The 26,219-nt window shown below is 33.7% G+C and overlaps 2 protein-coding genes across 2 annotated transcripts; both read right to left on the bottom strand.

The window, feature by feature from the left end:
- Window positions 1-2,959: 2,959 nt before the first annotated feature.
- Window positions 2,960-18,841, bottom strand: LOC126829575 (DNA repair protein RAD50). Its single transcript, XM_056102843.1, has 19 exons — window positions 18,721-18,841; window positions 18,363-18,440; window positions 17,973-18,049; window positions 15,921-15,990; window positions 13,487-13,587; window positions 12,893-12,997; window positions 12,324-12,425; window positions 11,620-11,732; window positions 10,041-10,139; window positions 9,371-9,460; window positions 8,869-8,961; window positions 7,956-8,081; window positions 7,520-7,655; window positions 7,031-7,144; window positions 5,335-5,482; window positions 4,797-4,854; window positions 4,097-4,298; window positions 3,462-3,491; window positions 2,960-3,046 (listed from the first exon to the last, which is right to left on the bottom strand). The coding sequence occupies exons 1-19, from the start codon at window positions 18,839-18,841 to the stop codon at window positions 2,960-2,962; spliced, it is 1,950 nt and encodes a 649-aa protein (XP_055958818.1).
- A 59-nt stretch (window positions 18,842-18,900) lies between these two features.
- On the bottom strand, window positions 18,901-25,719 carry LOC130014038 (DNA repair protein RAD50-like). Its single transcript, XM_056102842.1, has 9 exons — window positions 25,634-25,719; window positions 24,612-24,749; window positions 24,343-24,426; window positions 23,295-23,396; window positions 23,018-23,122; window positions 22,442-22,515; window positions 22,151-22,256; window positions 19,361-19,429; window positions 18,901-19,023 (listed from the first exon to the last, which is right to left on the bottom strand). Exons 2-9 carry the CDS (start codon window positions 24,738-24,740, stop codon window positions 18,901-18,903), a joined length of 792 nt encoding a protein of 263 aa, XP_055958817.1. The 5' UTR covers window positions 24,741-24,749; window positions 25,634-25,719.
- Window positions 25,720-26,219: the final 500 nt, after the last annotated feature.

Here is a 26,219-nt window from a genome sequence, read left to right as displayed (position 1 = left end):
CCACAGATGAGAAATGACAGATTGTATTTCAAAATTTGCAGAAATTATTCATTGGACTGTAAAGAAAAAACCTACTATAAATTGTAAAAGTGCCAAATTATATCTCCTTTTAATTTGAGTTGTTAAAAGATTGTGAACAGATAAAGAATAAGGTAAATAATGGAGTTGGCTTTAAAAGTTTGTGAATATGGCACAGGACAAAATTTTCAATGGAATTTTTACAAAAGCCTTGATGAAATGAAAGGTTTACATATTAAAATCATGTGAAAAATTAAACCAGGATTTTAAAAGATAATTACCCTCATATCGATGACTTTATCTCTGTATTTTTCACTAGCATCTTTATACATAGCTGACTCTAATTCTTTCTTTGAACTCTTGATTTGATCTTTCAAACCCTGTAGACGACCTGTAGCTGTATGGCGCTGAAAACATACATAATAATCTATTATACACATATAATCTTTCCAGTTATTCTCAAGTTTTACCACCAAGGGATCTATTTATACTATTCATTAGGCTTGTAATAAAAGCCCCCAGAACATATTTCTACGGATTTCACATGACCAACTCATTAAAATCCTAATACATTGATGAGAATAAAATTCCATGGAATTGGGTATTTAAGGTGTTTTAACTTAGCTTTTATGGTCACATTAAAAATTGTGTTTTCTAGAAGAGTGCAACTAAGCTATAGTTATATGTACCAATATATACCACAATTTGTGTAAATTTTGATATTTTAATATTTTTTTTATATTGTTATATATCTCATTGACAGAATTTGTTGTGTGTCCAAGTTAAATTTAGACCTATACAAAGAAGACAAAGCTACCTCTTTTTGTAAAGTGTCTTCTTTATTCAACAATTTTCTTCGTTCTCTTTCAATGTTTGTAAGATCTACTCCACCAAGTTTTTCTGTGTTTTCTTCAATTTCTGTAGCTAACTGCTTAACTTCTAACTTTTTTTTTCGTAGTTGGAGGTTGTCATTTAGCTCTCGTTCTCTAACCTAGTAAGTAAAATTTAAATAAAGTGCATTTTTTTTTTAATAAACATGAAGAATTGCTATCAGAAACAGTTCTTGAACACAAACTTTAATGGGTTTTTCTTCAAGCAGAATTAAAGATTTAATTATATTTTGCTTGTTTGTTGGGATCAAAAATCCATCAATATGTGTTGCTTGAATCATTTCAAATATATTTTCTGTTTTCTTCAAGACTGGTTAAATGAGATTTGACCTGACATTGGACAAACTTTCTTTTCATCTGATCAAAATAGTTGGTAATAGTTAATTATTTCAATTTTTTGGAAAAGTTTTAATGAAATACAGTACCATCCATCCTAAAAGACAATACAAATTAGCATTATATATTGTGGACTATGGCAATCAAATTCAAAGTCAATACAAATTGGACTTCACAAGGTAACTGTCCAAGTAACTGGTGCTGCCATGGTCAAGTAGTGTAAGGTATTAAATACACGTAATGATATTTACCTTCTGTGTAGATAAATCTTTGTTTAATTTATTAATATTTTGTGTCAGTTCAGTCTGTTCTATTTCCTTTTCATTGACTTTAGCTTCTAACTCTCTTTGTTCTAATTTACATCTTTCTAATTCATCAGCTTTACCACTCATATTATATCTGATAATTATCAATCATATACATTAAATATATTATATCTGATAATTATCTATTATACACATTACACAAAGCATATTATATCTGATAATTATCAATCATACACATTAAACAAAGTATATTATATCTGATTATTATCAATCATACACATTACACAAAGCATATTATATCTGATAATTATCAATCATACACATTAAATATATTATATCTAATTATTATCTATTATACACATTACACAAAGCATATTATATCTGATAATTATCAATCATACACATGAAACAAAGCATATTTGATAATTATCAATCATATACATTTAATAAAGTATATTATATCTGATAAGATATTCGAGCAAGATAAGAGATCAATCATTGTCTGAAACTTTCTAGCTTTTAATAGATAGATTTCTTGGGCAAGGAAGTTATACTTTGAACGTAAGTGGTAGTTAGACCTTCATGTTTATAGGCCAACAACAATTAAAATTGGAATGGAAGAACGATTCAACCTTAATTCAGATTGCCAAGCGCGATGAGAAAAAAAGCAGAAAATAAAACTACTCTAGTATAATTATAACGATAATATACGCCATTTTTACCTCTTGATCTCGGCATTAATACTCTTAACCAGATTACCATTTGTTTTCACATGTTCAACCTAAAATAAACATCTTGAATATCAACTTTATATATAATAAAACTAGAACATGTGTTCTTTAAGCTTCTAACATGTAATGATACAACACATAGAATTTAAGATTGTGGTACTCAATCAACATCTTTGAATCTAATGCACCAATTGAATAAGAAAATCTCTAAGAAATCACATCTGAAACACGTTGACTGTGTTTTACCAATGCGAGGGGATCACGTGGCTAAGTGGGTAAGACGCTGGCTCGCTAGCCTGGAGGTCGGGTGTTTGATCCCTGCATTGGCCGAGAAAGTTCATCCAGATTTTCCAGCGTGGTTTCCCCTTGTCAGTGATGCAGGATGGAGGGCCTGACAAGGACAGCTGTCTAGTCGTTGGAATTCAATATAAGAGTGGGTGTAGGGCCGCTGCTCGGGCAAAATTTCCCTCATAGCACACTGTATGGCATATGCCGTCTTCATTAGCCCAGTTTAGGAGCAGAACAGTAGGACGTTAAACCCCATTTCATTTTGTTTTACCAATGCTAAATTTGTTCTTGGGTCAAACAGGATTTTTAAAAGCACAAGATTCCTTATCAGTCATTCACAATTATCTTAATTCTTATCGTTTCAGACTCATAATCAAAACTTATAACAAATCATGCTCGGAGGTTTTAGTGTATTAAAATCTACAAAAGATCAAACCTCCTGATTGGCTGATTCAATCTTCTCTTCTTTTTCTTTCACAACATCATCTTTCTGAGCCTTGGTTCGAGTTATTTGGGTCTATAAAAAGAAAACGTATGACGATTATAAATAAATTTACAGAATATGGTTATATGTTTTTCATGTGTGAAATTATTGCAGTTAGAAATATTGAAATCAATGTAAATATTACACTACACATTTCATGTTGAGCATATGATTGATCAATCAGGCATGAACTATCAGCCATGAATCAATAGGATTAACTGAGCATTTGTCGAAGAAAAATGTTGTATTGGTTAAATCGTCAAATCATAGTTATTGCCCTAAATATTACCTATAAAGTTATTTAAGACAACTGGCTGATCATATGTCGTTCATGCCATTTGTAGACTCTCTGGCCACATTATACATATCAGCATGAATTGCTATGAAGCTTATAATAGTATCATAAGGTCCATGATATTTGCTAATAATATGATATTGATAAATTTACCTCAAGTGGTTTTATCTCTTCTCTAGCATCCTGTTAATAATAAACATAATAGCAACAATGTGGCATTTCAAATAACAGCTATAAAATATTGAATATTGAAGTAGAAGACACAGTGAAATCAAGAAAGAACAAAACAATCTGTACCACTCTTTGGTTGACTTATAATATAAACAGACTGAACAAAACAACTAGAATAATGTTGACTGAAACATTTTGACTTGGTTTCAAGGGGCTATAGCAGGTAAAAACATAGTACCGGTAATGAACTGAGTTGATGTGTTATTTCTATCAGTGATGGAGCAAGTTTTACACAATCAAATTTTTATGTTTACAGATTAAATGGAAGGTGGCTTGTATAATAATAATAATAGTTTACTGGTTTTATCAACAGAAATAAAATTTTCAACGAAGACAGATTGTCATCCTAGAAATCATTTCCAATAAAATCAACAAGTTTTTCCCCAAAAAAATCAAAGAGTTACAAATGTAACTACTTGGGATTTTAGAAGAGAAGGTAAGAGCAAAACTACAATTTTACTCTAATTTTTTACCCATATTGAAAGAGTGACAACTGGGACCCTTAGGATTTTAGACATAAAAAATAAAGAGGTCAGATCAAAGTTACTATTTGTTACCTTAATATCATCTTCAAGTTGTTTATTATCTGATATGAGAGATATTTTACTTTCTTCTAGTTTTGTTCGCTGTTGTAATTCACTTGTTATTTGTAGTTTTTCTGATTTTAAGTCATGAACTTTAGTCTTCAATCGTTGTAACTTCTCTGTATGGTCTGACATTTTCTGTCTCTTGTGATCCAGTGTTTTGTTGAGATTGTCCCTTAAATGAATAGGAAATGGGATTTAATGTCCTACTTTCTGCACCGACTAGGTTGATGAAGACAGGCAAACGTTATACAGTGTGCTACGAGGGAAATATTGTCTGGACTGCAGCACTACGGCCTACTTTTATTTGGATTCCAAATGTCAAGGAATCTTTTACATGCACTTCAATGTGTACATGGGACCTTGGTTATTCATACTATCCAAATGACTACACACTATCCTTGTCAGGCCAACCGTTCAGCACAAATGACTAGGGGAAACCATGCTAGGAACTTTCTCGGCCAACACCTGAAGCAAGCTAGCATCTTACTCACTGAACCACTGCAGCTTCAATTGTCCCTTCAGATTGAAATATCAACATATTTATTTTACCAAGTGTTTTTCCCTCAATTTGCTTGAAGTGGTGATATCTTTCTATAAAATTTTGTTCAATGCATAGATTGAATTTTATAGAAAACTAAATGAAAGATGAAGGGAACTAATTATGACTTACAATGTATGTTCCTTATCTCCCTTTTCTTCAACAACGACTTCTATAGTTCTTCTTGCAACTGTAAAACATAAATCAAATTTTATCAGAATTTTTACCAAAAAAAACTATGGATAAAGTAAATTGGGGTCTTATTTTAATTTAATACTCACTATAGTATGTTTTGCTATTAGGTAGCCATGTCATATTTTCTAATTTTAGGTGCCTATATCTTACTTTCTAATTCAATAGTCATCAAAGTATGGTTTGTTTAAAGGTGGCTATGCAAATATTTCGGGACTAGAATATGGTTCAATCTTATTTCAATAATTTGCTTGTGCATAGGATTCTTCAGCTGTAGGAGTAAACCAGAGAATCTTGTTGAATCCAATTAGATTGGACAGTTGACTTGATCCTACTCCTAGTCAAGTACAAGCTGGGCATTGCAAACAATGCTATTTGACTCAATGACAGACCTTTTGATGTAAAGTTTATGCGTTAGACCACTCGACCACCCACACCAAACTATTTTAACAATATAAACATAAAGTTAAATACACACCTCCTCCTGACAACATAGCCGATTTGGTAGCTATTTTTCTCTCTAATTCTCTAAGTTCACCCTGATACCTGTCTATCATAAGGACATCAGGCTGCATACTTTTAGCCATACCTTCATCATTCTCTTTAGCTTGTAACTCATCTGTTTTCTATAATTAATGCATTCATTTTATATTATATTGCTCCAACAAAATCTCTTACAAGGAACGTACGATCAGAATGACTTGGCATACTTTCCTTATTAGCACTACAGTCAAATTAATTGACAAGTGAAAATTTTCTCAAATCATACCTGGATTTAAGGCTTCTGGGCAACAATAAAATTTTTATTCTAAAAATACTGTTCCACCAAATTTTTACTAAAGTGTACCTTGATTTGTTTCCATTAGAATGACTATACAGCCAACAGACATGATACCTGCCAAGTGAAGCAGGACGAATCCGGCAGTAATTGACAGAAATTGTTTAAAATCAAAATTGTAACATGTTATCCAGGCTGTGTAAATCAAGGGGAGTAACTTCAGGAGTAATGTTTGGAATATTAATAGGTGTATTTCTTTAAAAGAGAGAGAGAGAGGGAGAAATGGGGTTTAACGTCCACTCGACACAAACTAGGGCTAACATATGGTTTAATTTTATTTCAATAATTCACTTGCGCGTAGGGGTCTTTAGCAGTGGGAGGAAACCGGAGGACCCAGAGAAAACCCACGAGGTTGGACAGGCAACCCTACTCCTTGTCACGTACAACCGGGGATTCAAAACCACGCCAGTTAACTCAATGACAGGCCCCATGATACAGCGCACACATGCTAACCATTCGGCCATCCAACCCCCCTTCTTTAAAAGAACTGCTCAATCTATTTAAACTATACAAAGATATAATAATAATTGTTAACAGTAAAACAAGGCGTCGAATGTAGCTCTCAGTTTGCTAGTAATTGTCAAAATTGTTCATTGATCTAATTTTCCTCTCAGAAAAGTTAAACAGGTATTAGACTGCCGAAGATAAAAAATAACTTTCCAAAGTAATCATAAGTGGTACTTACATCCTGAATCCGTTCCTTCAGTTCACTGATCTCCTCACTTAGTTTCTTAAGTTTTGTTTTAAGGTCAGGAATAGAAATATCATTTAATGCTGTTATCTGAAAAGAACATTAGAAATAGTTTATAGACCCTCGTAAAATTTTCCATCAAATGAATAATTATTGGTGATTGTATATGAAGTTTTAACCTTTACTGCTGTAACTGACTAGCGTTACAGCAGAAAATGATCACTGTCAAACTCAGTCAAGATATTAAATTAACGAACAACTACACCAACTACTACATTCTACCTCTGTTAGAAGCAGAGCTATTGCTTTCCAAAAAGTGTGGCAGGTAAACGGACAGACACACAGCTGCTTAGCCTAAGCAGAAAATGCTCACCATTGAAATTAGTCAAGATATTGATGTAATGAAACTATACTACAACCTTTACCACCCTCACTAAATTAGAAACAATGTTGTTGTGTTCCTGTTCCAAAGTCTCAACCAATCAAATTGTTTATCACTCTGCTTAATTAACAGACAGACTAAGCCATTTCAATAGTCGCCTGCTTCCTTGAACCAACATGATTAATCAATTCTCAGCTGCCATAAAATACGTCCTCAAAATGAACCTACTCTGAATCTAAAATAATGTTTTTGAGGTTACTTACATTTTCTCGTAATGGTTTAAGTTGTGTCATATTATCATACTTCGTCTGATATTCTTCTAAATCTTTCTCGGCTTTATTCAATCTACTAGGTACCCTTCGTAACTTATCTTGAAGCTGAAAAAGAAACAAAACATGAGAATTTTAAGAGATTGAATTAGTAGGTACATTCCTTTTCTGTTACGTGTGTAGATTTCTCTTGGGGATATTAATATTTAACAATATCCAGAATTTCAAATAACTGGGTTCTTGATGATAGGTCTGTACACATCACTCATTGATATTGGGTACCCCATGTCTGTATATATTATGAATGTAAATAGGTCAAAGAGTCAAACTATAATCACAGCTATTTCTCCATATACCACCCGTGTTTTCAAAAGATTGGGTGATAAATGTAGCCTGAAGAGTGTTTACAAGAAATGGTGGAAGACAAATGGATACACAGTGAGTGAAATCTACCATAAGACTGCTGCTAATACAAGACATTACCTCTAATATAAGTTGACGAACATCTTCTTCTGTTTCAAAACCTCGATGACAGAGAGGACAACATGGATCAGTTTTCTCCAAATCTGTTACATACTGCTTAAAAAAATGTTCAGCTCCTAATAAGGATCCCCTTGATCTATAAATTGTGAAAACAATTCATAAAATTATAAATCTACATGTTTTGTAACTGAGAATTTGACCGTTTAAAAAAAGCATTTATTATTGTGGCATCATGAACTTGTCTATTTTATTGTTGAAGTTGACATTTAATAAAGTTATTCCACACACACACACATATTTTCCAAATAGAGCGAGTTTTGTTCTTTAAAAAAAGCAGGGATTTTCAACAATATTTGCTGTAACAGAATGTCTCATAACTGAACATTTAAATCTATAATTTGTAAGCTAATATATTTTATTAGTGATGTTGACTTACTCTTGAGTTTGTGTTAGTTTTTGTTGAACATTCTGATATTCATCATCATAATTCTGACTACCACAGACAGTTAAAATCTTATCATCTAATTTCCTCAACTCATCTTCTTTCTGTCTTAGCTGTTGTCTGAATTGTACATTTAAAAAAAAATTCAAATGGTTTATTTTAATACAAAGATCTTTATCCCAGTATTGCAGCTGAATTGGGTACTGGTCGGATATTACTAGCTAATGTTAATGTAGCATGAAAAGTCTGGCTAAATGACTCACAGAGATGGATTATAAATGTTAAATTACTGTTCTAGTAAGTGTTGGAAAGACTAATGGCCTGCTTTTTTGGTTCTCTTCTGGTTAAGAAACTATTTGTGAATCGAGCAGTCCAAGTGAATAATTAATAGATTTCAACATGCTCTAGAAGACACAAGATTTGTTAAACTGAATAAATCTATGTTCATAAGTAAGACCAAAAAATTAGCACCATTCTTAGTACAAGTTTAATGTACTCACAATACATTTACCTCTAATCATAAAATTAGTAAAAATATTTGATTATATGCAAAAGTTATAAAGTTATTCACATTCACAGATTTAACATGTCCACTGACACAAACTCCCACTGACACAAACTTGGAAACAAACTCAGGTCTAACATATGGGACTAACATATGGTTCAAATCAATTTCATTACTTTGCTTGCAAGTTGGGGTCTTTAGCAGTCGGCTGAAACCCAAGAAAAGTCATGAGGTTGGACAGGCGACTCAATAATAGACCTTATGATGCAATGCGCATGCATTAACATTTTGGCAACCAAACCACTGGACCTCGAAAGAAATTTATTTATAACCTGGCTTGCTGCCAATTAACAAGTTCCAATAATTAAGATTAAATCTTCTGATAATTAATAATCAACTTACTGTAACATTTTTTGTTGTGCTTCTTTAGAAGAAAGACTCCTTTGTGCATTTTGTAATTCCTCAGAACAACGTTTAACTGAATCACCTTGTTCACTATCAAATAAAATCACAGGCATTTTAAAATCATATTCTGAATTGCATTAATAACAGGTTTATTTTCTCAAGTAAGAGTGTCAATAGGTAACTGTCGTTTAGTTATATTATAAAACAATAATAAATTTCTGAAGGGATATGCAAAAACTGAGTAATTATTTCAAACTGTAAATCGTTATGTGTGTGTGGAACATACAGTTGTATGTTTCAATGGCTAATTTCTTTGTATCTAAGTAAAATTGAACGCTTTTGTTACTTTTGATCATGATTAGGCTCACTCAGACATATGGAACATTAAGGTATTGACAGTACTGTTTCTCAGCAATAATAGTTTCATGGGTTAACTCTGGAAGTTTTTTGAACAAAACAAAAACAATGGTTTGGATAAAACTACTTATAAAATACGAACTAGATAAAGTCTTCTAATTTTCCTCTCAGATTTTGTGTTGATGCACCATCACCTAATAAATAGTTGATTGTATCTTCATGTTTGGATTTACTGTAAAACACATCAGTATAAATAATATTTAAACATCTTAAATACATTTTCCATATTTATTTCAGAAAATGTCATCTTAAGAATGATTACCTGATCTTTAGCTGAGGCTCTGCTGATCTTCTGTTGAGAAATATTATTATATTGGGGAGAATTAACAGAATTCAAAAAGGAAACATAGCTACAGCGACAAGCTAAATCAATAGATAACAAAAACTTTAAGATTTGATCCTCTGCAGATGATAAATCGATGATTTATATAATGTGCCTCTACTGTAATGTACATAGATGTTAACCGAAGGGCAACATCTCTCACAGTTGAGAGCATTAAGAGATATCAAGTGTTGGAAATAGTAAGCATAATCTATTTGGTGCACGGCATTCACCAATTTAGTAGCCACAACACAGTTATAAAGTTAACTAATCTGTTAATACATTGATATTTTGAACTTTAGCAGTTTCTGGATTCATAATTCTAGCTTATTAAATCAAACAACATTATGAATTGAATTCACAGTATTCTGTAGATTTTGTATTATTACACATCCATGACAAGTTAAGTTATAAAACAATCACTACTTACAGTCGTCTTATATTATCCTCTTTAGATACTTTATCTTTGTTATACATATTAACTTCAGCTTGTACATTAGATTCTAATGTTAACTTATTTAATTCTGTACTGTAAAATAAAGAACATTTTCTTAAAAATTCATTATGTAACATTTTGACAAAAAGATGAAAGATCTTGCTAAAAAAAATGTTTTAAAATAGATAATGAAAAAGGAATAAATTGAAAAATTACTTTATTCTGAGGGAAGTTATGACTGTTTGAAGAATAGGATAGTATTGATTTTTTGTTGCTACAGTTGTTACGATAATAAACAAAGTCTAGATCATTCCTGTAATGTGTCAGGAATGATAACCATACACCTGATATCAAATGTGTACAATGTCACAATAATAGTATGTCTACTATAGGAGATACACAAGTCACTATATATTAATAACAGTGAGAAATGTGACATCAACTACAATGTGATGTCACAATTTTACATCAAAGTGGTACAGTATGGTTACATTTCTGTTGACGTTTGAATTTATTTTTATAATAAAGTAAAGCAAATTTTTAAAGATAGGTTGCCAGGCAACGAAACAAACGCTCACAGCAGCTAAATCGTCTGGGGAGTCAACAAGTGCTGTTGCATATTTTTAATTTTTTCGGTAATGAAACATTTATAATACACTAAAATCTGATTACGAGTAACAACTCGTGAAGTAATTATCAGAAAACCATTAGAATTTGTTTGTTTTTTATAAAGTTCTGCCCCATGCTAACGTTTAGTATACGAAACTTTTAATATCATGGATTTAGCTGTTCAAGTCATAAAAATTCATTGAAAATCAATATACTTGTTCGTCTTGTGTATCAATCTGAAGTCAATCAGATGATAACTTTAGCCTCTAGAGCGTCACAAGATTCGTCTCATGACCTCAAACACTGTGTATAAATTTAAAGTCAATCGGATATTAACTTTAGCCCCTAGAGCATTCACAAGATTTTTTGAAGTGATCAAGGGCCATAACTCTGGCAGTAATTACCGAAAATCCCTGAAAAGCAATAGGCTTCTTCGTCTCATGACCTTAAACACTGTGTATAAATTTAAAGTCAATCGGATATTAACTTTAGCCTCTAGAGCGTCCACAAGATTTTTTGAAGTGATCAAGGACCATAACTCTGGCAGTAATTATCGGAAATCGCTGAAAGTCAATAGGCTTCTTCGTCTCATGGCCTTAAACACTGTATATAAATTTAAAGTCAATAGGATATTAACTGTAGCCTCTAGAGCGTCCACAGACGGACCGACGGACGGGGGCGACGACAATATACGACCACATTTCAATGTGGGCATATAAAAATGTATCCTTTGTATGCCTTGTGATGACTGCCCATTATCTACTTCATTCTGTTTTTGTTTAAATGCAGGTTAAACTTTTTCTTGGAAATAATAAAGTCAACAGCATATTTGACAATATATATTCAGAAAATCATCTATTGCAGTTAATCACACTGCCTAAAAAAATCAATGTCAATGGATTTATATAATAAATCCTTAAATTTTAGAAACACATTTCAATTTAATTTAGTCATGTAAACCTACTTCAAATCACTGATTTTCATGGTCAATTCTTTTCGAGTTTTGTCAAGTTCTGCTATTTCTCGTTTTACATCTTCCAAGTTCAGATTAGATTCTAAACTTGTTAAATCCTGTTCCTACAATAACAAAGAAAACTACATCTACATTTTGAATAGTATTGTAGAAAACAAAATATTTGTTGTCATGTGTGATTCTCAAATGTCTTATTTGTTACACTGTTAAGAACATAAATAACCAATGAGAAAACCTTTACTACACAATGAGCTGGACATGCAGATGTGAATCTGATTTGAATAGTTCTACCAAATTCGTGTAGAAGGAATACACTAAACCTTGATTTTCTGGTTGTAGGTAACACCAAAACCTGATTTTTTTTCAGAAATGAAATGAAACTGTGTTTAACATCCTACTGTTCTGCTCCAAATTGAGCTAAGAAGACAGCCATACGCCATACAGTGTGCTATGAGGTAAATTTTTCTTGGACAGCGGCACTACAGAATACTCCTATATCGAATTCCAACTGCCAAGGGATCTTTTACGTGCATGCCAATGTGTACACAGGACCTCGGTTTTTCGTCCAATCCGACACCGTGGAAACTTGTTTTTGATGCAGAGATTTAAAATTGGTAATACAAATATATAATAATGCAGCTTGTTTTTTTTATCCCAGAGATAAATTTGATCAGACTTCAGCATTGCTAACTTACTGCTCTCTTTAAATCTGTTGTAATATGATCCAGTCTACCGGCAGATACCTCCATATTACTTAATTTCTGATTAATCTGACGTATCTCACCAATATTCTTTGTCTACAACAATAATATATTAATCATAAATATACCATTTAATCAGAAGAAAATAGAAGTATTTGTCTCTTTGAATTGCTACCGTGTTTTCCTCAATATTAATTACAGTGTTCCGGCAACAGGGACCATAATTTATCATAAAATTTTACTATAAATGTGGAGGGACAGATGGATGGAGGCAACGTAAATGTACAACCATATGATAATTTAGGCATATTGTAGTGAAATGTACAACCATATAAACATGTAGACATATACTAGTGAAATGTACGACCATATTAACATGTAGGCATATAATAGTGAAATGTATATCCACATATGTAGGCATATAAAAGTGAAATGTACGACCATATTAACATGTAGACATATAAAAGTGAAATGTACGACCATATTAACATGTGGGCATATAAAAGTGAATAGGAAAACTATTGAATTGTTAGCAAGAATTGGAAACAAATTTCACAACTTACCATCATTTCTGTCTTTAATCTTTCACTTGATTCTAGTTTTGTTTTACTTTCCTTTAAGTTATCTAATTTTTTCTGTAGTTTCTCTTCCTCCTCTTCATATTGAGCCTAGTAAAACATAATACAAATCTTAGAGAAATAACTTTCAAATAATCATTTATAACAGGTTGCAATATATTTTAGTCTATTTAATCAAGTTAGAGATATGGTCAAAGTTGATATTGATGATCATGGTAACAAATCGATAGACTGAAATTATATGTCAAAGTATGTATCACAATTATAAACAGCTAAAAGATGACACTATCTGGGGCACTATCTATGTTTGCTAGTGAGAAATGGGAACATCAGCTCAACTCAAGAAAGGCCATTTTGGGACTTGCTCATGTTACAATTCACCTTCAATCATTTGCTTGCATATAACAGTCTTTATAAGTGGGAGGATACCAGAGAAAACCGTCAAGATTTGGCACACATACAAGCATGGGATCAAAAACAATTCTGTCACCCAACCATCTGTGTAGGTGTACATGCATACATATAATTTTAAAACCTTTTAATAATTGTATTTCAGTTATGATAAGAACTAAACCATACCTTTAAACTTTTAGATTCAGCTTTCTTTGTCTCCAATGAATTTTTCATCTCCTCAAAAAAGTGTTTATATTTTTCGTCACTGATATTACCTAGGTTATAACCTGTAAATATTCAAACATTTAATTTTAAAAAATCTAATTGAGATAGTGTGACTATACAATTCTATCAAAAGAACATACACCCAGAGCTCAAACTAGAAGCAAATTTTAGGGAGAAGTGACTTCTCCCTACAGGCAGAATAGGGAGAAGTGAGGGAGACATAGGGAGACTTGAAGGAGAGGTCAAATTTCATGCATTGACGACACCAATTTTATTAAGTTACACAACATGCTAAATAAATTTACAAACATCTTTTAGCTGCAAACATATATTAATCTCAGTATGTACGACAGTATATGTAACTCACTCTAAAGAAATTATTCTTTTGACACACCACTCACACACAGTCGTAGTCATTTTTCTTGTTTGTTATACGTTTATGTGTTTAGATTAGTGGAACTATTGACGTAATCTTAATTATCAACCCAACATTATACTTATCAACACATTCTAAATGCATTTCGTTATCATTTTGAGTGTACCGTATGTTGATAGAAAAATATACACCTTATTAAATTATTTCAAAGAAAGAGTAGCAAATCAGTATTTTGTCTTTATCTAGACAGAAATAAATGAAAAACATCGTATCCGCCGCCATATTGACCATAATGGCTTTTGATTGGCTGTTATTTCTGGACTACGCTAGAGGTTGTAAGGGAGATTTATGATTCGAGTCCTTCGCTTTATTTTAAAGAACTGTATTTCCTGTTCACATCAAATAAATTTTTTATCATGGAAAAACAAAATATTAATACATGTTTTGGTTTTCAAAACTTGTCTAATTTTCATTTTTCCTTTCGAAGCTCACAATGCGAACACGTGTTGTGTTGTTTAGAAAATGATTTGTTTACCGTTGATATCGATGTCTGTTACTACATGTACTTCGCCCTTACACAAATAGACGGCGAAGTGGGGGCGATTTCAACTTCGCCCCATTGCCTTTTAGGGGCGAAGTCATCTATGGGTTCGGCGACTATTTCGTCCACTTCGCCCGCTTATTCGAGCCCTGCATACACCCACAGCAGGCAAGTTGTTCAAGCAGTTGGGGGGTTGGATGGCCGAATGGTTAGCGTGTGCGCACTGCATCATAAGGTCTGTCATTGAGTCAACTGGCGTGGTTTCGATTCCCCAGTTGTACGTGACAAAGAGTAGGGTCGCCTGTCCAACCTCGTGGGACTTCTCTGGGTCCGCCCAATGCTAAGGACCCTACGCGCAAGCGAATTACTGAAATAAAATACAACCATATGTTACTCCCGAAATGACCTACTTTGTGTCAAGTGGATGTTAAACCCCATTTTTCTCCCTCTCTCTCTGTTCAAGCATTTCACAAAGGTATTTGCATATTTATTTTTTAGGTAGTAATGGAGCATTCACCACAAGACATGAAAAAGTGATCAAGACTAACAACTTAGCAAGTAATTATGAGAAATTATTTTATATTTGATTGGCTTCTAGTTCGTCCTAGTGCCAACAGTCATTATACAAAACTTGTACAAGTAATTAGTTCACACGATGACTGGCTGAAAAGTTCTAAACCTATCCATGAAGGACCTTTACAAAGTTAATGGTTTCCATTTATTTTTCTACATAGTTCCCTTTGGGGTGTACATACTTTTGTTAACAATGTTATTAGGCCTGTCGTTCACAGCTGACATGACGTCATCATTACTTGGAAAATGATGACCGGCTAGTTCCTTTTTCATTTTTGGAAACAGGTCTCATCCATGGTTACAAATCCATCCAAAAAATTATTAACATCTTCTTCAAAATAGGGCGGATTGTTACGGGACGTCAGGAATCTGACACGGTATTGATCCTCAGTCAAAGGCTTTGGCACCCATCTTGCAGAAACTGTTATAATTCCTAACTCGTTGGCGATGTGTTAAACCCTCTCATGACAAATGCCCAGAACACTAGCAATATGTCCATGGTCTATCGTTTATTAGCCATCACCATGTCATGCACTCAGATAATGTTTTCTTTCAGTTGCAGGTACTTGATGACTGTCCTATATAGCTAGTTTTGTCCAGTTCTGATGATATCAATGGGTAGGTTCACAAGATGGTCTGATACCAAGACAATAATAACACTACAGTTGCAGTTCTTATGTCTATGATTCATTCAACGATTGTACTTGTTGTTGGCAAAAGCTGGTTTCAACGCAACTGATATATCCTTTTCAGGTTTAGAACTTTTCAGTCAGCCCTAGTAACATTAGAAATAATCAAAAAATCTATAGACATCTTCGTCCCATAAATACTGTTATAAATTTCAAGTCAATCGGATAATAACTTTAGCCCCTACAGTGTGCACAAGATTTTTCATACAAAATTACCTTCAAACGAGTAGTTATCTGCTACTTCAACAATTTTTGTATCTCTTTTTCTTATGTTTTCTTTATGACCCTGCAATAATATTAGTAAGATAAAATTAATTGAACTATATTCAAAGAAATGTATACTACAAAAGACGTAATAAAAAGATAAAATTTGGTGCAAAAACAGCACAAGCTATCAGCCTGATATGCTTTTGATGAGTCAAGTTATTGATGTATTTAAAATACCTTTTTATAATAAAAGGCTTCGTTTTCACTTTGTATCAAATAAACAAAGACAGGTAATTATTGAGGAATACTCTTGACATAAACTTTAAAATATTAAGAACTTGTATACACCTTATTATTTTCAATGGCAATCATGACAAGGCATTCACCTAATAAACACCTACACCAAATTTGAACAGTCTAGCTCCATTTGAAAGAGAGTTATTGTGTCCCAAAAAGTGTGACGAACAGACAGGCCCATTATAACAGTCCCCTGCTTTCTTCGAAAGACGGGGGACACATATTATTCAGACTACGATATGTTATATAATCAATTATCAAGAAATCGTTTGTTATATCTAAACCTTTTAATAATCAGACTTGAAGCTTCATAAGTACGCTAAGTTGAATACATGCTCCTCGCAGTGTTTCGTTTGATTAGACCTAATCTCACTCAAACCCTGTCCAAAGTTTTAGAGACGATCCCAGGTTAAATGAAGGGCTGTCATGTTGCTTAAATAGGAGGGATTTGATTGAACGGGAAGAATAGGCACACTCCCTCAAAAGCTGAAGTATCAGAAGTCAATCCAGCAATGACCAGAGAGGGATTTCTCGGGCCATTGCTTCAGGAATATGAGTTGAATATGACTTCTAGTAACCCAATTCTGAACAGTTCTTTTCAAAACAGAATAAGAGCCTTGGTACAGTCCATGCTTTATTAACAATTCAATAAACAAATGAGGTTTTCAGTTGTCAATGAACTTGAATTTAATTGCAATACCTCACTAAATACAATATATCAAAATATTTTACAAAAATTATATCTACCTCAGCTTCTTGCTCCAATCTACCTACTTCTACCAGCATGGATGATTTCTTTTTACCAGTTTTTTCTAATTCTAGTATTATACTCTCTCTTTTTCTTTCATACTGTAACAAAAATAGGTTGCCAGGCAACGAAACATAGGACCACAGCAGCTTATTTTTACTTTTTTTTGTAATGAAACATTTATAATACACTAAAATCTGATTAAGAGTAACAACTCAATAAGTAATTATCAGAAAATCATTAGAATACTAACATTTAGTATACAAACTATTTAATATCATTGGTTTAGCTGTTCAAGTTATCAAAAATCATTGAAAATCAATATACTTGTTCGTCTCAAGACCTTAAACATCGTTTATCAATCTAAAGTCAATCGATACAATTATATATAGGCGTAAACACAGTTATAAATATAAAATCAATCAGATGATAACGATGGTCTCTAAAGCAACCACAAGATTCTTCAAAGTGATAAAGAGCCATAACTCTGGCAGTAATATTCGGAAATCAATGAAAATCAATAGGATTCTTTGTCTCATGACCCTAAACACTGTGTATTAATTCAAAGCCAATCGGATATTTTATGATCACATTTCAATGTGGGTGTATAAAAATTGCGTATTTATTTAAATCAACTTATTTACAATTTTTAAAGTTACAGAATTCTTATTTGGAGATCTGAGATATTTGATATCGGTGAAAAGAGAAATTACTAGGCCACAATATTCCAAAAGAGATACAATCCTGATAATGTTGGGACTGTGTATTGGCATCAATATTTACATATCTATAAATGGGGAAAACCCATGACCTTTGATGAACACATACAAACGAAGAATATGAATTATATATAACTATAACTGGTAGTGATGTATGTAAATTCACTTCGACTGTTCCCAATAAGTGTCTATATGTGGTTTTCATTTTAATCCGCAAGTGTCAAATGATTCTAAACTATAATTTTTCTTTGGATGTAGCAATGTTCAATGGAATGAAAACATTAAAATAAGACGTACATGTGTTAGTTTATCCTGTCTTTCCTCAACTTTATCTTGGAATTCATTTAATAATCGTTTTAAATCTTCTGTTGAACCTGTAATATAACAAAATACTAATTACTGCATGCTAATAATTATTGTAAGCAATGCACATGAATGCCTAATGGCAGGTATTTTTTCTTTTATACAACATTTTTTTTTATAGAATAAACAATTTTTATTGTCAGGCAAAAGGTGAAGCCAACTGAAAAAATAAAATACTTACTGATCGAGTTAATCATGAACAAAGTGGTAATTAAACTTAAACTTTCATTGTTAGATGGGCTGTCTCTGTTCTTCAATTCATTTCAGTTTGGTATAAAATATTGCTTAAAAAACAATCTCTTTTCAAAATCTTTGAGTATTTACCTTGGAACTCATTTTCTATATTCTTCAATAAGTCAGCTATTGCCTTTTCTACTTGTGCTTGTTCTGTTTGGCGGCTTTCTATAAAGAATAGATGAGAGTGAGTCAGATGAAAAACATTAAAGAGGTAAATTAACACAGCCGATCAAAAACTCGATCCAACCAAATTGCCAACTCAATTTTCCTTCGACTATTCATATTAGATTGCGTGCAACATCTGTGGTTAATCCTCATATCCATTAGTAAAATATACCATTAAAGATATATGTATATCTTATCCTCTATTAAGTACTACTGCAATTTAAATCAACAACTGTATCTTCTATTACAAATTCAAAAAGCTGCTAAATTGTTAACTTACGTATATGTGATTTGATTTCAAATATTTCTGCTGCTCTTGTACCCAACTGTTGTAATTTTTCCTGCAAAATAGAAACAAAAATTCTTCTGGTTGTTAAAATGGATTTTAAAGTATAAACCATCTTTTATAGAACATCCATATCAATAATTTTACCTGAGCATTTCAAAAACTATTTCATTATTATTTGTTCAAATCTAAGCCTGAATTAAATACCTGCAGAGGTTTGAGTTCTTCTTCAATCTGTGCTACATTTTCCTGTGATGTAGAATATTTTACTTCTAAATTTGTTACATCTGCTTGAATCTACAAGAAAAGCAATGAGTAAGTCTTGTAAACTATAAGTTTTTATTAGATTAGTCTTATCTAAAAGTAATACATTATCCTTTTTTTAAGTTAAAATTCTTAAAAATTGATGTTGATAATACACATCTGACTTAATAAGATTTAGTAAGTCGGTTACAAATATTTTGCATTGTTATAGAAAATTTCTGATGTTGCCACACAACAATATATTCCTTTAGCACAGTTCATGATTAGGAAATATGCCCGGGTAACTTTCTATTAACAATGATATCCTAATTAACCCAGCATTTTACAATGCAGTAAAATTTACTGCAAGATTAACTTGGAGACAACTGACCTGTAGAGCCTTTTCTTTACGTTCTTTTAAATATTTCAACTCTTCTTTATAAATCTTGATCCTACCATCCTGTATTAGAAACAAGAGCATCGCTAACGCTGCAATATACGTCCACATTCCAGCTTTGATTGATATGGTACTTTTTAAAATGAAGAAAATGAAATATGAAATGGCTGTAATATGATCAGAGGCAAAGAAGGCTAGGCGTCGGGTTTGTTTTGCCAAATTTACAGACAAAATACTAACAGTAAAGTGGGTGTGACACTGCCCCAAGAGGTCCGGGCAAGTATCAAAATAAATTGTTGCTGTCTTTATGGTATAAGGAATAAATATGCAAAGTTCCAAGATGATTCAGAATTGCAGCCTGTAGACGATAAATACAAAAACTGGGCGTGGCTCTGCCCATGGGGGTTGGATATGGAAACAATATAAACAGGTACCATCCTGTTATTGAAATGGCAACATCACTAGTTGCCGTCCTTAGGGTATAAGGAATAAGTACACCAAGTTCCAAAATAATCCATTCAGAATTGTGGCCTTTGGGCGTTAAAGGCAAAAATTGGGCGTTGCTCTGCCCCTGGGCGTTGGGGCATTCACCAAAATCAATAGTTGATGCCCTTAGGCTATAAGGAATACATATGCCAAATACCAAGTTGATCCATCCAGAATTCGGGCCTGTAAACGATATACATAAAAATTGGGCATGACTGCCCCTGGGGGTCGTGACATGCAGTTGTCGTCCTTAGGCTATAAGGAAAACATATCCCAAGTTCAAAGACAATCCATTAGGAATCGTGGCCTGTAGGCAACTCACAGAGACACAAAGAAAAAATGGGTGTGGCTCTGCCCCTGGGGGTTGGGCAATCACCAAAAAAATAGAGGTCAGCCTTGGGGTATAATGTATAAGTATAAAAAAGTTTTCAAGATGATCGATTAAGCATTGCAGGCTGTAGGTGACATACAGACACACAAAAAGAAAATGGGTGTGGCTCTGTCCCTGGGGGCTGGGCATTCACCACAAACAATAGGGATGTTCCTTAGGATAGAAGGAGTAAGCATGCAAAGTTTCAAGGTGATACGTTACGAAATGCGGTCTGTAGATAACAAACAATGAATATAAGAAATGGGCGTGGCTCTGCCACTGGGGGTCGGACATGCACCAAGAACAATAGGGATCATCCTTAGGGTATAAGGAATTCATATGAAATTTTTTCAAGACGGTCGATTAAGAATTGTGGCCTGTAGGCGACACACAGACACACAAAGAGAAAATGGGCGTGGCTCTGCCCCTGGGGGTTGGGCATGCACCCCAAACGATAGGGGTGTTCCTTAGGGTACAAAGAAAAAGTATGCAAAGTTTCAATATGATGCGTTAAGAAATGCGGCCTGTAGATGACAAACAAACAAATACAAGAAATGGGCGTGGCTCTGCCCCTGGGGGTCGGGCATGCACCAAAAACAATAGGGATCTTCCTTGGGGTATAAGGAATAAGTATACCAAGTTTGAAGAAAATCCAGTAAGAATTGCGCCCTGTAGGCGACACAAAGACACACGAAAAGAAAATGGGCGTGGCTCTGCCCGTGGCTCTGCCCCTGGGGGTTGGGCATGTACCCCAAACGATAGGGATGTTCCTTAGGGTACAAAGAATGTGTATGCAAGATTATAAGTTAAGAAATGTGGCCTGTAGACGACAAACAAACAAATACTAGAAATGGGCGTGGCTCTGCCCCTGGGGGTCGGGCATGCACCAAAAACAATAGGGATCTTCCTTGGGGTATAAGGAATAAGTATACCAAGTTTGAAGAAAATCCAGTAAGAATTGCGCCCTGTAGGCGACACAAAGACACACGAAAAGAAAATGGGCGTGGCTCTGCCCCTGGGGGTTGGGCATGCACCCCAAACGATAGGGATGTTCCTTAGGGTACAAAGAATGTGTATGCAAAGTTTCAAGATTATTAGTTAAGAAATGTGGCCTGTAGACGACAAACAAACAAATACTAGAAATGGGCGTGGCTCTGCCCCGGGGGGTCGGGCATGCACCAAAAACAATAGGGATCTTCCTTGGGGTATAAGGAATAAGTATACCAAGTTTGAAGAAAATCCATGAAGAATTGCGCCCTGTAGGCGAACCACAGACACACACACACACACACACACACACACACACACACACACACATACATACATACACACACACACACACACAGACAGGGGCGACGGCATAATACGTTCACATTATGAATGTGGACGTATAATAAAATGGTATGAATAATATTTAACATCTAGTTAAATCCTTACTTATATCTGGAATGACTGACCAAGTTGTTCGTCTTCCAGATCGCAATCGGTGCAATTGTTTTTATCTGATGATCAAGCATTAAATTTGGTGAATTTTTGGGTGTTAAAAAATTTGGATCTAGTAATACTGTGTAATCAAACCCTTGTAACATACAACTGTGTAATTAAACCCCTGTAACATACAACAGTGTAATCAAACCCTAGTAAAATACAATTTGGATTTAGTGATACTGTGTATTCAAACCCTGTAACATATACAACAGTGTAATCAAACCCTAGTATCATACAATTTGGATTTAGTGATACTGTGTAATCGAGTCCTTGTAACATACAACTGTGTAATCGAGTCCTTGTAACATACAACAGTATAAAAGAACTGATGTTCCTGTACAACTGTGTAATTGGATCCTTTCAGTAAAGGTGATGTAATCCTGTGGACTCTAAAATACAGAGCAACAAAATGAGATGTAACCAGATGTATATAAACCTACCTGCTCTTGTTTCAATTTTCTGATTGTTTCTAAAACTTTAGTATATCTAGTAGAAGCAAATATAGCATCAAACTTTTCTTTTAGAGGTTTGCCCTCACTTAGTGGCCTGAAATGAAAAAAGACAAATAATGGATCAGAAGAACTTCTCTGAATGGATTAGGATTTACAAATAATATGTCAGTCTCTTTAACTTTAAAGATCTTTTACCAACAGACTTATAATTTACCATAACTTATAATTGTCCATAAAAAGCTTCTAAGCTAGCCATTGTCAAGGACACAATTAACTCACCAATTTGAATCTTCTTGATGACAAAATATAACATTTTCTAAAACAGCTTTAGATACACCTAATGATGATACCATCTTAAATAAATATAAAACACACTAACTTAATAAATATGCATTGAGAAAAGACAGTGCAGAATTATACAGTATTACTTAGTTCAATATGGAAGAGAGAGAGAGAGAAATGGGGTTTAACGTCCACTCGACACAAACTAGGTCATTTCGGGACCAATATGGTTTTAATCTTATTTCAATAATTTGCTTGCGCATAGGGGTCTTTAGCAGTGGGAGAAAACCCACTCCTTGTCACGTACAACCGGGGATTCGAAACCACCAATATAGAAGAAAATATCAATTCTTTTTGTTCACTTCCTCTGCCTCAATCTATTTTTTGTGATTTGTTTTTTATTTTGGTTTGATCTGTTCTCTATGCTTGGCTGAAATTATTCTCATCTAAGTGGCTACCTGAATGGTCCGACAAGGTCAATTGAATACAGACTTTTTAAAGAAAAAGAATTTTTAATGATACAACAACTTTACAGAGGAGGCATGTGCATGTAATAGAAAATTGAAAGCTAACCTCTCTGTCCATGTCAGCACATCTCGAATTAATACTCTTTTTTTCTCCATCAGGACCATGTCTAGTTATAACACCTTCTAGAGTTCTCATCTCCACTTTCTTCACCTGAAATTATTTTTTTTTTTGAAAGTAATAATACTGCTTTAAATTATAATAATCAATAGAAAAAAATAAGATAATTCACTGCCTATTTTATTCAAGTTTTGCTAGTTACCATTCTAGTTCCTATAGATCTATACAATGTTAGACAAAATCTTAGAATCTGTTTATATTTTACCTTTTGTGTAGCTAACATAGATTTTGTTATTAGAACCTGTTTACCAGTTACATCACGTATCTGTAGTCTAATCTGACCTTTAACCTCTCTTTCATGAGCAATCTGTAAAAAAAAAATAACTGAAATTTTGAAGGAAAATGCCCAACAGTTCCATATTACACATGTTCATGGAGGGAGGAGCTAGGTAACTGAAGCATCTGGAGAAAGGCAGACGTCTTGTTACAAACAAACCCGGGGTCGAACCCATGACTTGCATAGATAACAGACTTATGTGGCTGATACCTGGTTCAAACCTGGAACCTCCTGGTTAGCAAACCAGCGCCCTATCCACTGAGCCAGCACAACTCCCGACTTATGATCTAGTATACAGTTCAAGTTTAAACCACACAGCTACACTTACGTTCACAATGTCCACTCAACACAAACATCCACTCAACACAAAATAATTCACTTGCGCATTTAGTAGTGCACAGCTGCATGCGTTTAGCCATTCGGCTTTCCAAACCCAACTTCAAAATAAAGTGAACATTAAAGAAGGTTAGGTCAATTAGTGGTCACACCGAACAAGGCTTTAGTGAGTATTCAAAAATCATATTATTTGAAATATTCAATTTAATTAAACATAAATTATGCAAGAGCTAAATCTTTCTTTAGGCCTGAAATGTTTTCTAAATGATTAATTAGACATTAATTAACTTATCCAGGCCATAATCAACTCTCGATGACATCAGATTTTTCCGGTATTAAATAGATCAGAACAGTTCTAGGAGGAGTGAGACTTAGCTTCGTACAACCAGTACGGTGGTTCAAATTATTACAAACGTCTTGTCAAACCTTCAAAGGCTAATATCTTCGCTCGCAATAGAGTAATTTGAATGAAATTTTCAAATTATTCATTTTACATTATCTATTTTCGAACTATTAAAGCAAGAATGGCTAGGTCTTTATCTAAATCTTACATAAAGTATCTTTAATCGATTTCTGGATCATTTTGGTCCATCTTCAGATGCTAAGAAAAAGCAACATAATTTAACAAGAAACTGCTAACCTTAGGATCATGTATAAATGCTCCACCTTTACCACCAGGTGGAAGGTCTCCTGTAGTCATATATTTTAGGCATTCTATTACTGTCTGAAATTAAAATCTCAAATTAGTTCACTTCCTTTCACCCTCAAACAAGCTCATCGCAGAGAAATAGACAAATATGGTTATTTTCAAAAAATAATTTGTTTAAATCTAAAGCAAATGCGATACGTTTAATGAAGACGGGCTAATGAAGACAGGCTACATCTAAAGATGTTTGTAAAAATTCTTACCGTTTTGCCTGTTCCATTTGGTCCCAAGATTAATGTTAATGGTTTAAAAAACTGCATGACCTGTCGGTCTTGATCATCTGGGCCAAAACTTCGTATCCCTTGGATACTCAATTTCTCTATCATCGACATTTTTAATATCTGCAAAATATATAAAATAAATAAATAACTTTGTCAATAGATATAACCACTGCATACAGATTTTCATCTTTAGCTTTGGATGCATTTATCCTTTTGATATGCTTTAAGCTGAGCCACTGAAGGAAATTGTAGTAAAGGTTTAAAAGTTCTAAAAAATCATCAGACCCTGATTGTTTACACTTTCGCCTGTGTAACACTAACAATGTCAATGTGTAGTTGGCAATCAGTTAAAAAAACATACATTTCAACTGATCCACCATTACGAGATTCGAACATGCACAGGCTGCATGTTTTTTTAATCGCCAAGTTCTATTTGAAAATAGGGTTGAATTATTATAAATTTGTGTCAGATGTGGCAAGAAAGGAATCCTTTTAGCGAAAAAAGAAGAATCACGGTGAAAAATAGAAGGTAAGGATTCCAAAAGAACTAGTCAGCGTGTACACAGTATCTCGGTTTTACATCCCATCCAAAGGACTATACACTTTTCCTTTCTAGGCCCACAGTCCTTTACAAATGAGAAGGTGGAACACTGGAACCTAGCTGATTAGTGTGTGCCAACCAGCACACTTTGCACTGTGACCTAATTATGAAACCGTGCCGGTGGGATAAAGGATGGGTCGGATTATATAAAATTTGACATTAATGTTGGAATATTGCTAACACTGAGGGGCACTATAAACAACCAAAAAATCTAAAATTAACCGGGGACAGCTGTTGTTGTTTTCTAGGACCTGATTCTATTTTTATAAGAAGAATAAGAATGAAAAGTGAAAGTAGATCTGAAATTAAGAAATTACACGCCACGTCCAAATATATAACATGACAGCTCCACAGTTATATGCAAAAAAAGATATATTTACGCATACGTTGCAAATAAACTCACAAAGACTAAAAGGAACGTAGGTAATAAGATAATATAGAATTCTAGTTAATATTCCTTCCCGCAATTTTCATGTCAACATTTCTGCCATCTTTACATTCTGAGTAATTTGTAATGCATAACATTATTTTCAAAGGTAATGTTTATTTTGTAAAAATATTGGTAATCAACGTATGTTGATGATATTTAATATAATTTTCTCTTCTTTTTACAGCGATAATTTATCACTTTTAATTGATTCATAAAATTCCCAACGGATCTTTACTTTAAAATAATAACTTCTCCCTTCGGTGGACAAAAGTATGGAGCGATAAACGGGCCACTACACCATTTTTTGTTCATGAATTATGTTTACCTTTGTGTTTGTGGACGCGATTGCAATAGAACTGGGGGGAGGTCGCCGAGATGAGATTATGCTTTGGCATACCGTATGGGCAAAGATAGCAGCACTTTCAGTGGGTCCATAGATTCACCCAAAACAACCCCAGAAAACCTGTATTTTGAATAAAACAACACATGTTTTTTTATTGTTTCTTTCTTCTTTTTTTTTACATGCATAGATGATAATATTCCCTAAACCTCTCTCTTT

The sequence above is a fragment of the Patella vulgata genome, chromosome 8 (assembly GCF_932274485.2).
Source record: "Patella vulgata chromosome 8, xgPatVulg1.2, whole genome shotgun sequence".
In the NCBI taxonomy this organism is placed as follows: Eukaryota; Metazoa; Mollusca; class Gastropoda; family Patellidae; genus Patella; species Patella vulgata.
The sequence above is the reverse complement of the archived record's forward strand: the minus strand, read 5'-3'. Positions and strand labels throughout refer to the sequence as shown.

Bases quoted from the DNA above. Each gene is read 5' to 3' on its own strand.
- LOC126829575 (XM_056102843.1), bottom strand. From the start codon at position 18,841: ATGGTTTATACTTTAAAATCCATTTTAACAACCAGAAGAATTTTTGTT. The intron at 18,441-18,720 runs GTAAGTTAACAA...TATTCTTTATAG, and splicing joins TGAAATCAAATCACATATAC to AAAGCCGCCAAACAGAACAA. The intron at 4,299-4,796 runs GTAAGTCATAAT...TATTCATTTAAG, and splicing joins GGAGATAAGGAACATACATT to GGACAATCTCAACAAAACAC.
- LOC130014038 (XM_056102842.1), bottom strand. From the start codon at position 24,740: ATGTCGATGATAGAGAAATTGAGTATCCAAGGGATACGAAGTTTTGGC. The intron at 23,123-23,294 runs GTAAAATATAAA...AAATAATTTCAG, and splicing joins CTATGTTAGCTACACAAAAG to GTGAAGAAAGTGGAGATGAG. The intron at 22,516-23,017 runs GTTAGCTTTCAA...TATTTATTTAAG, and splicing joins GTGCTGACATGGACAGAGAG to ATGGTATCATCATTAGGTGT.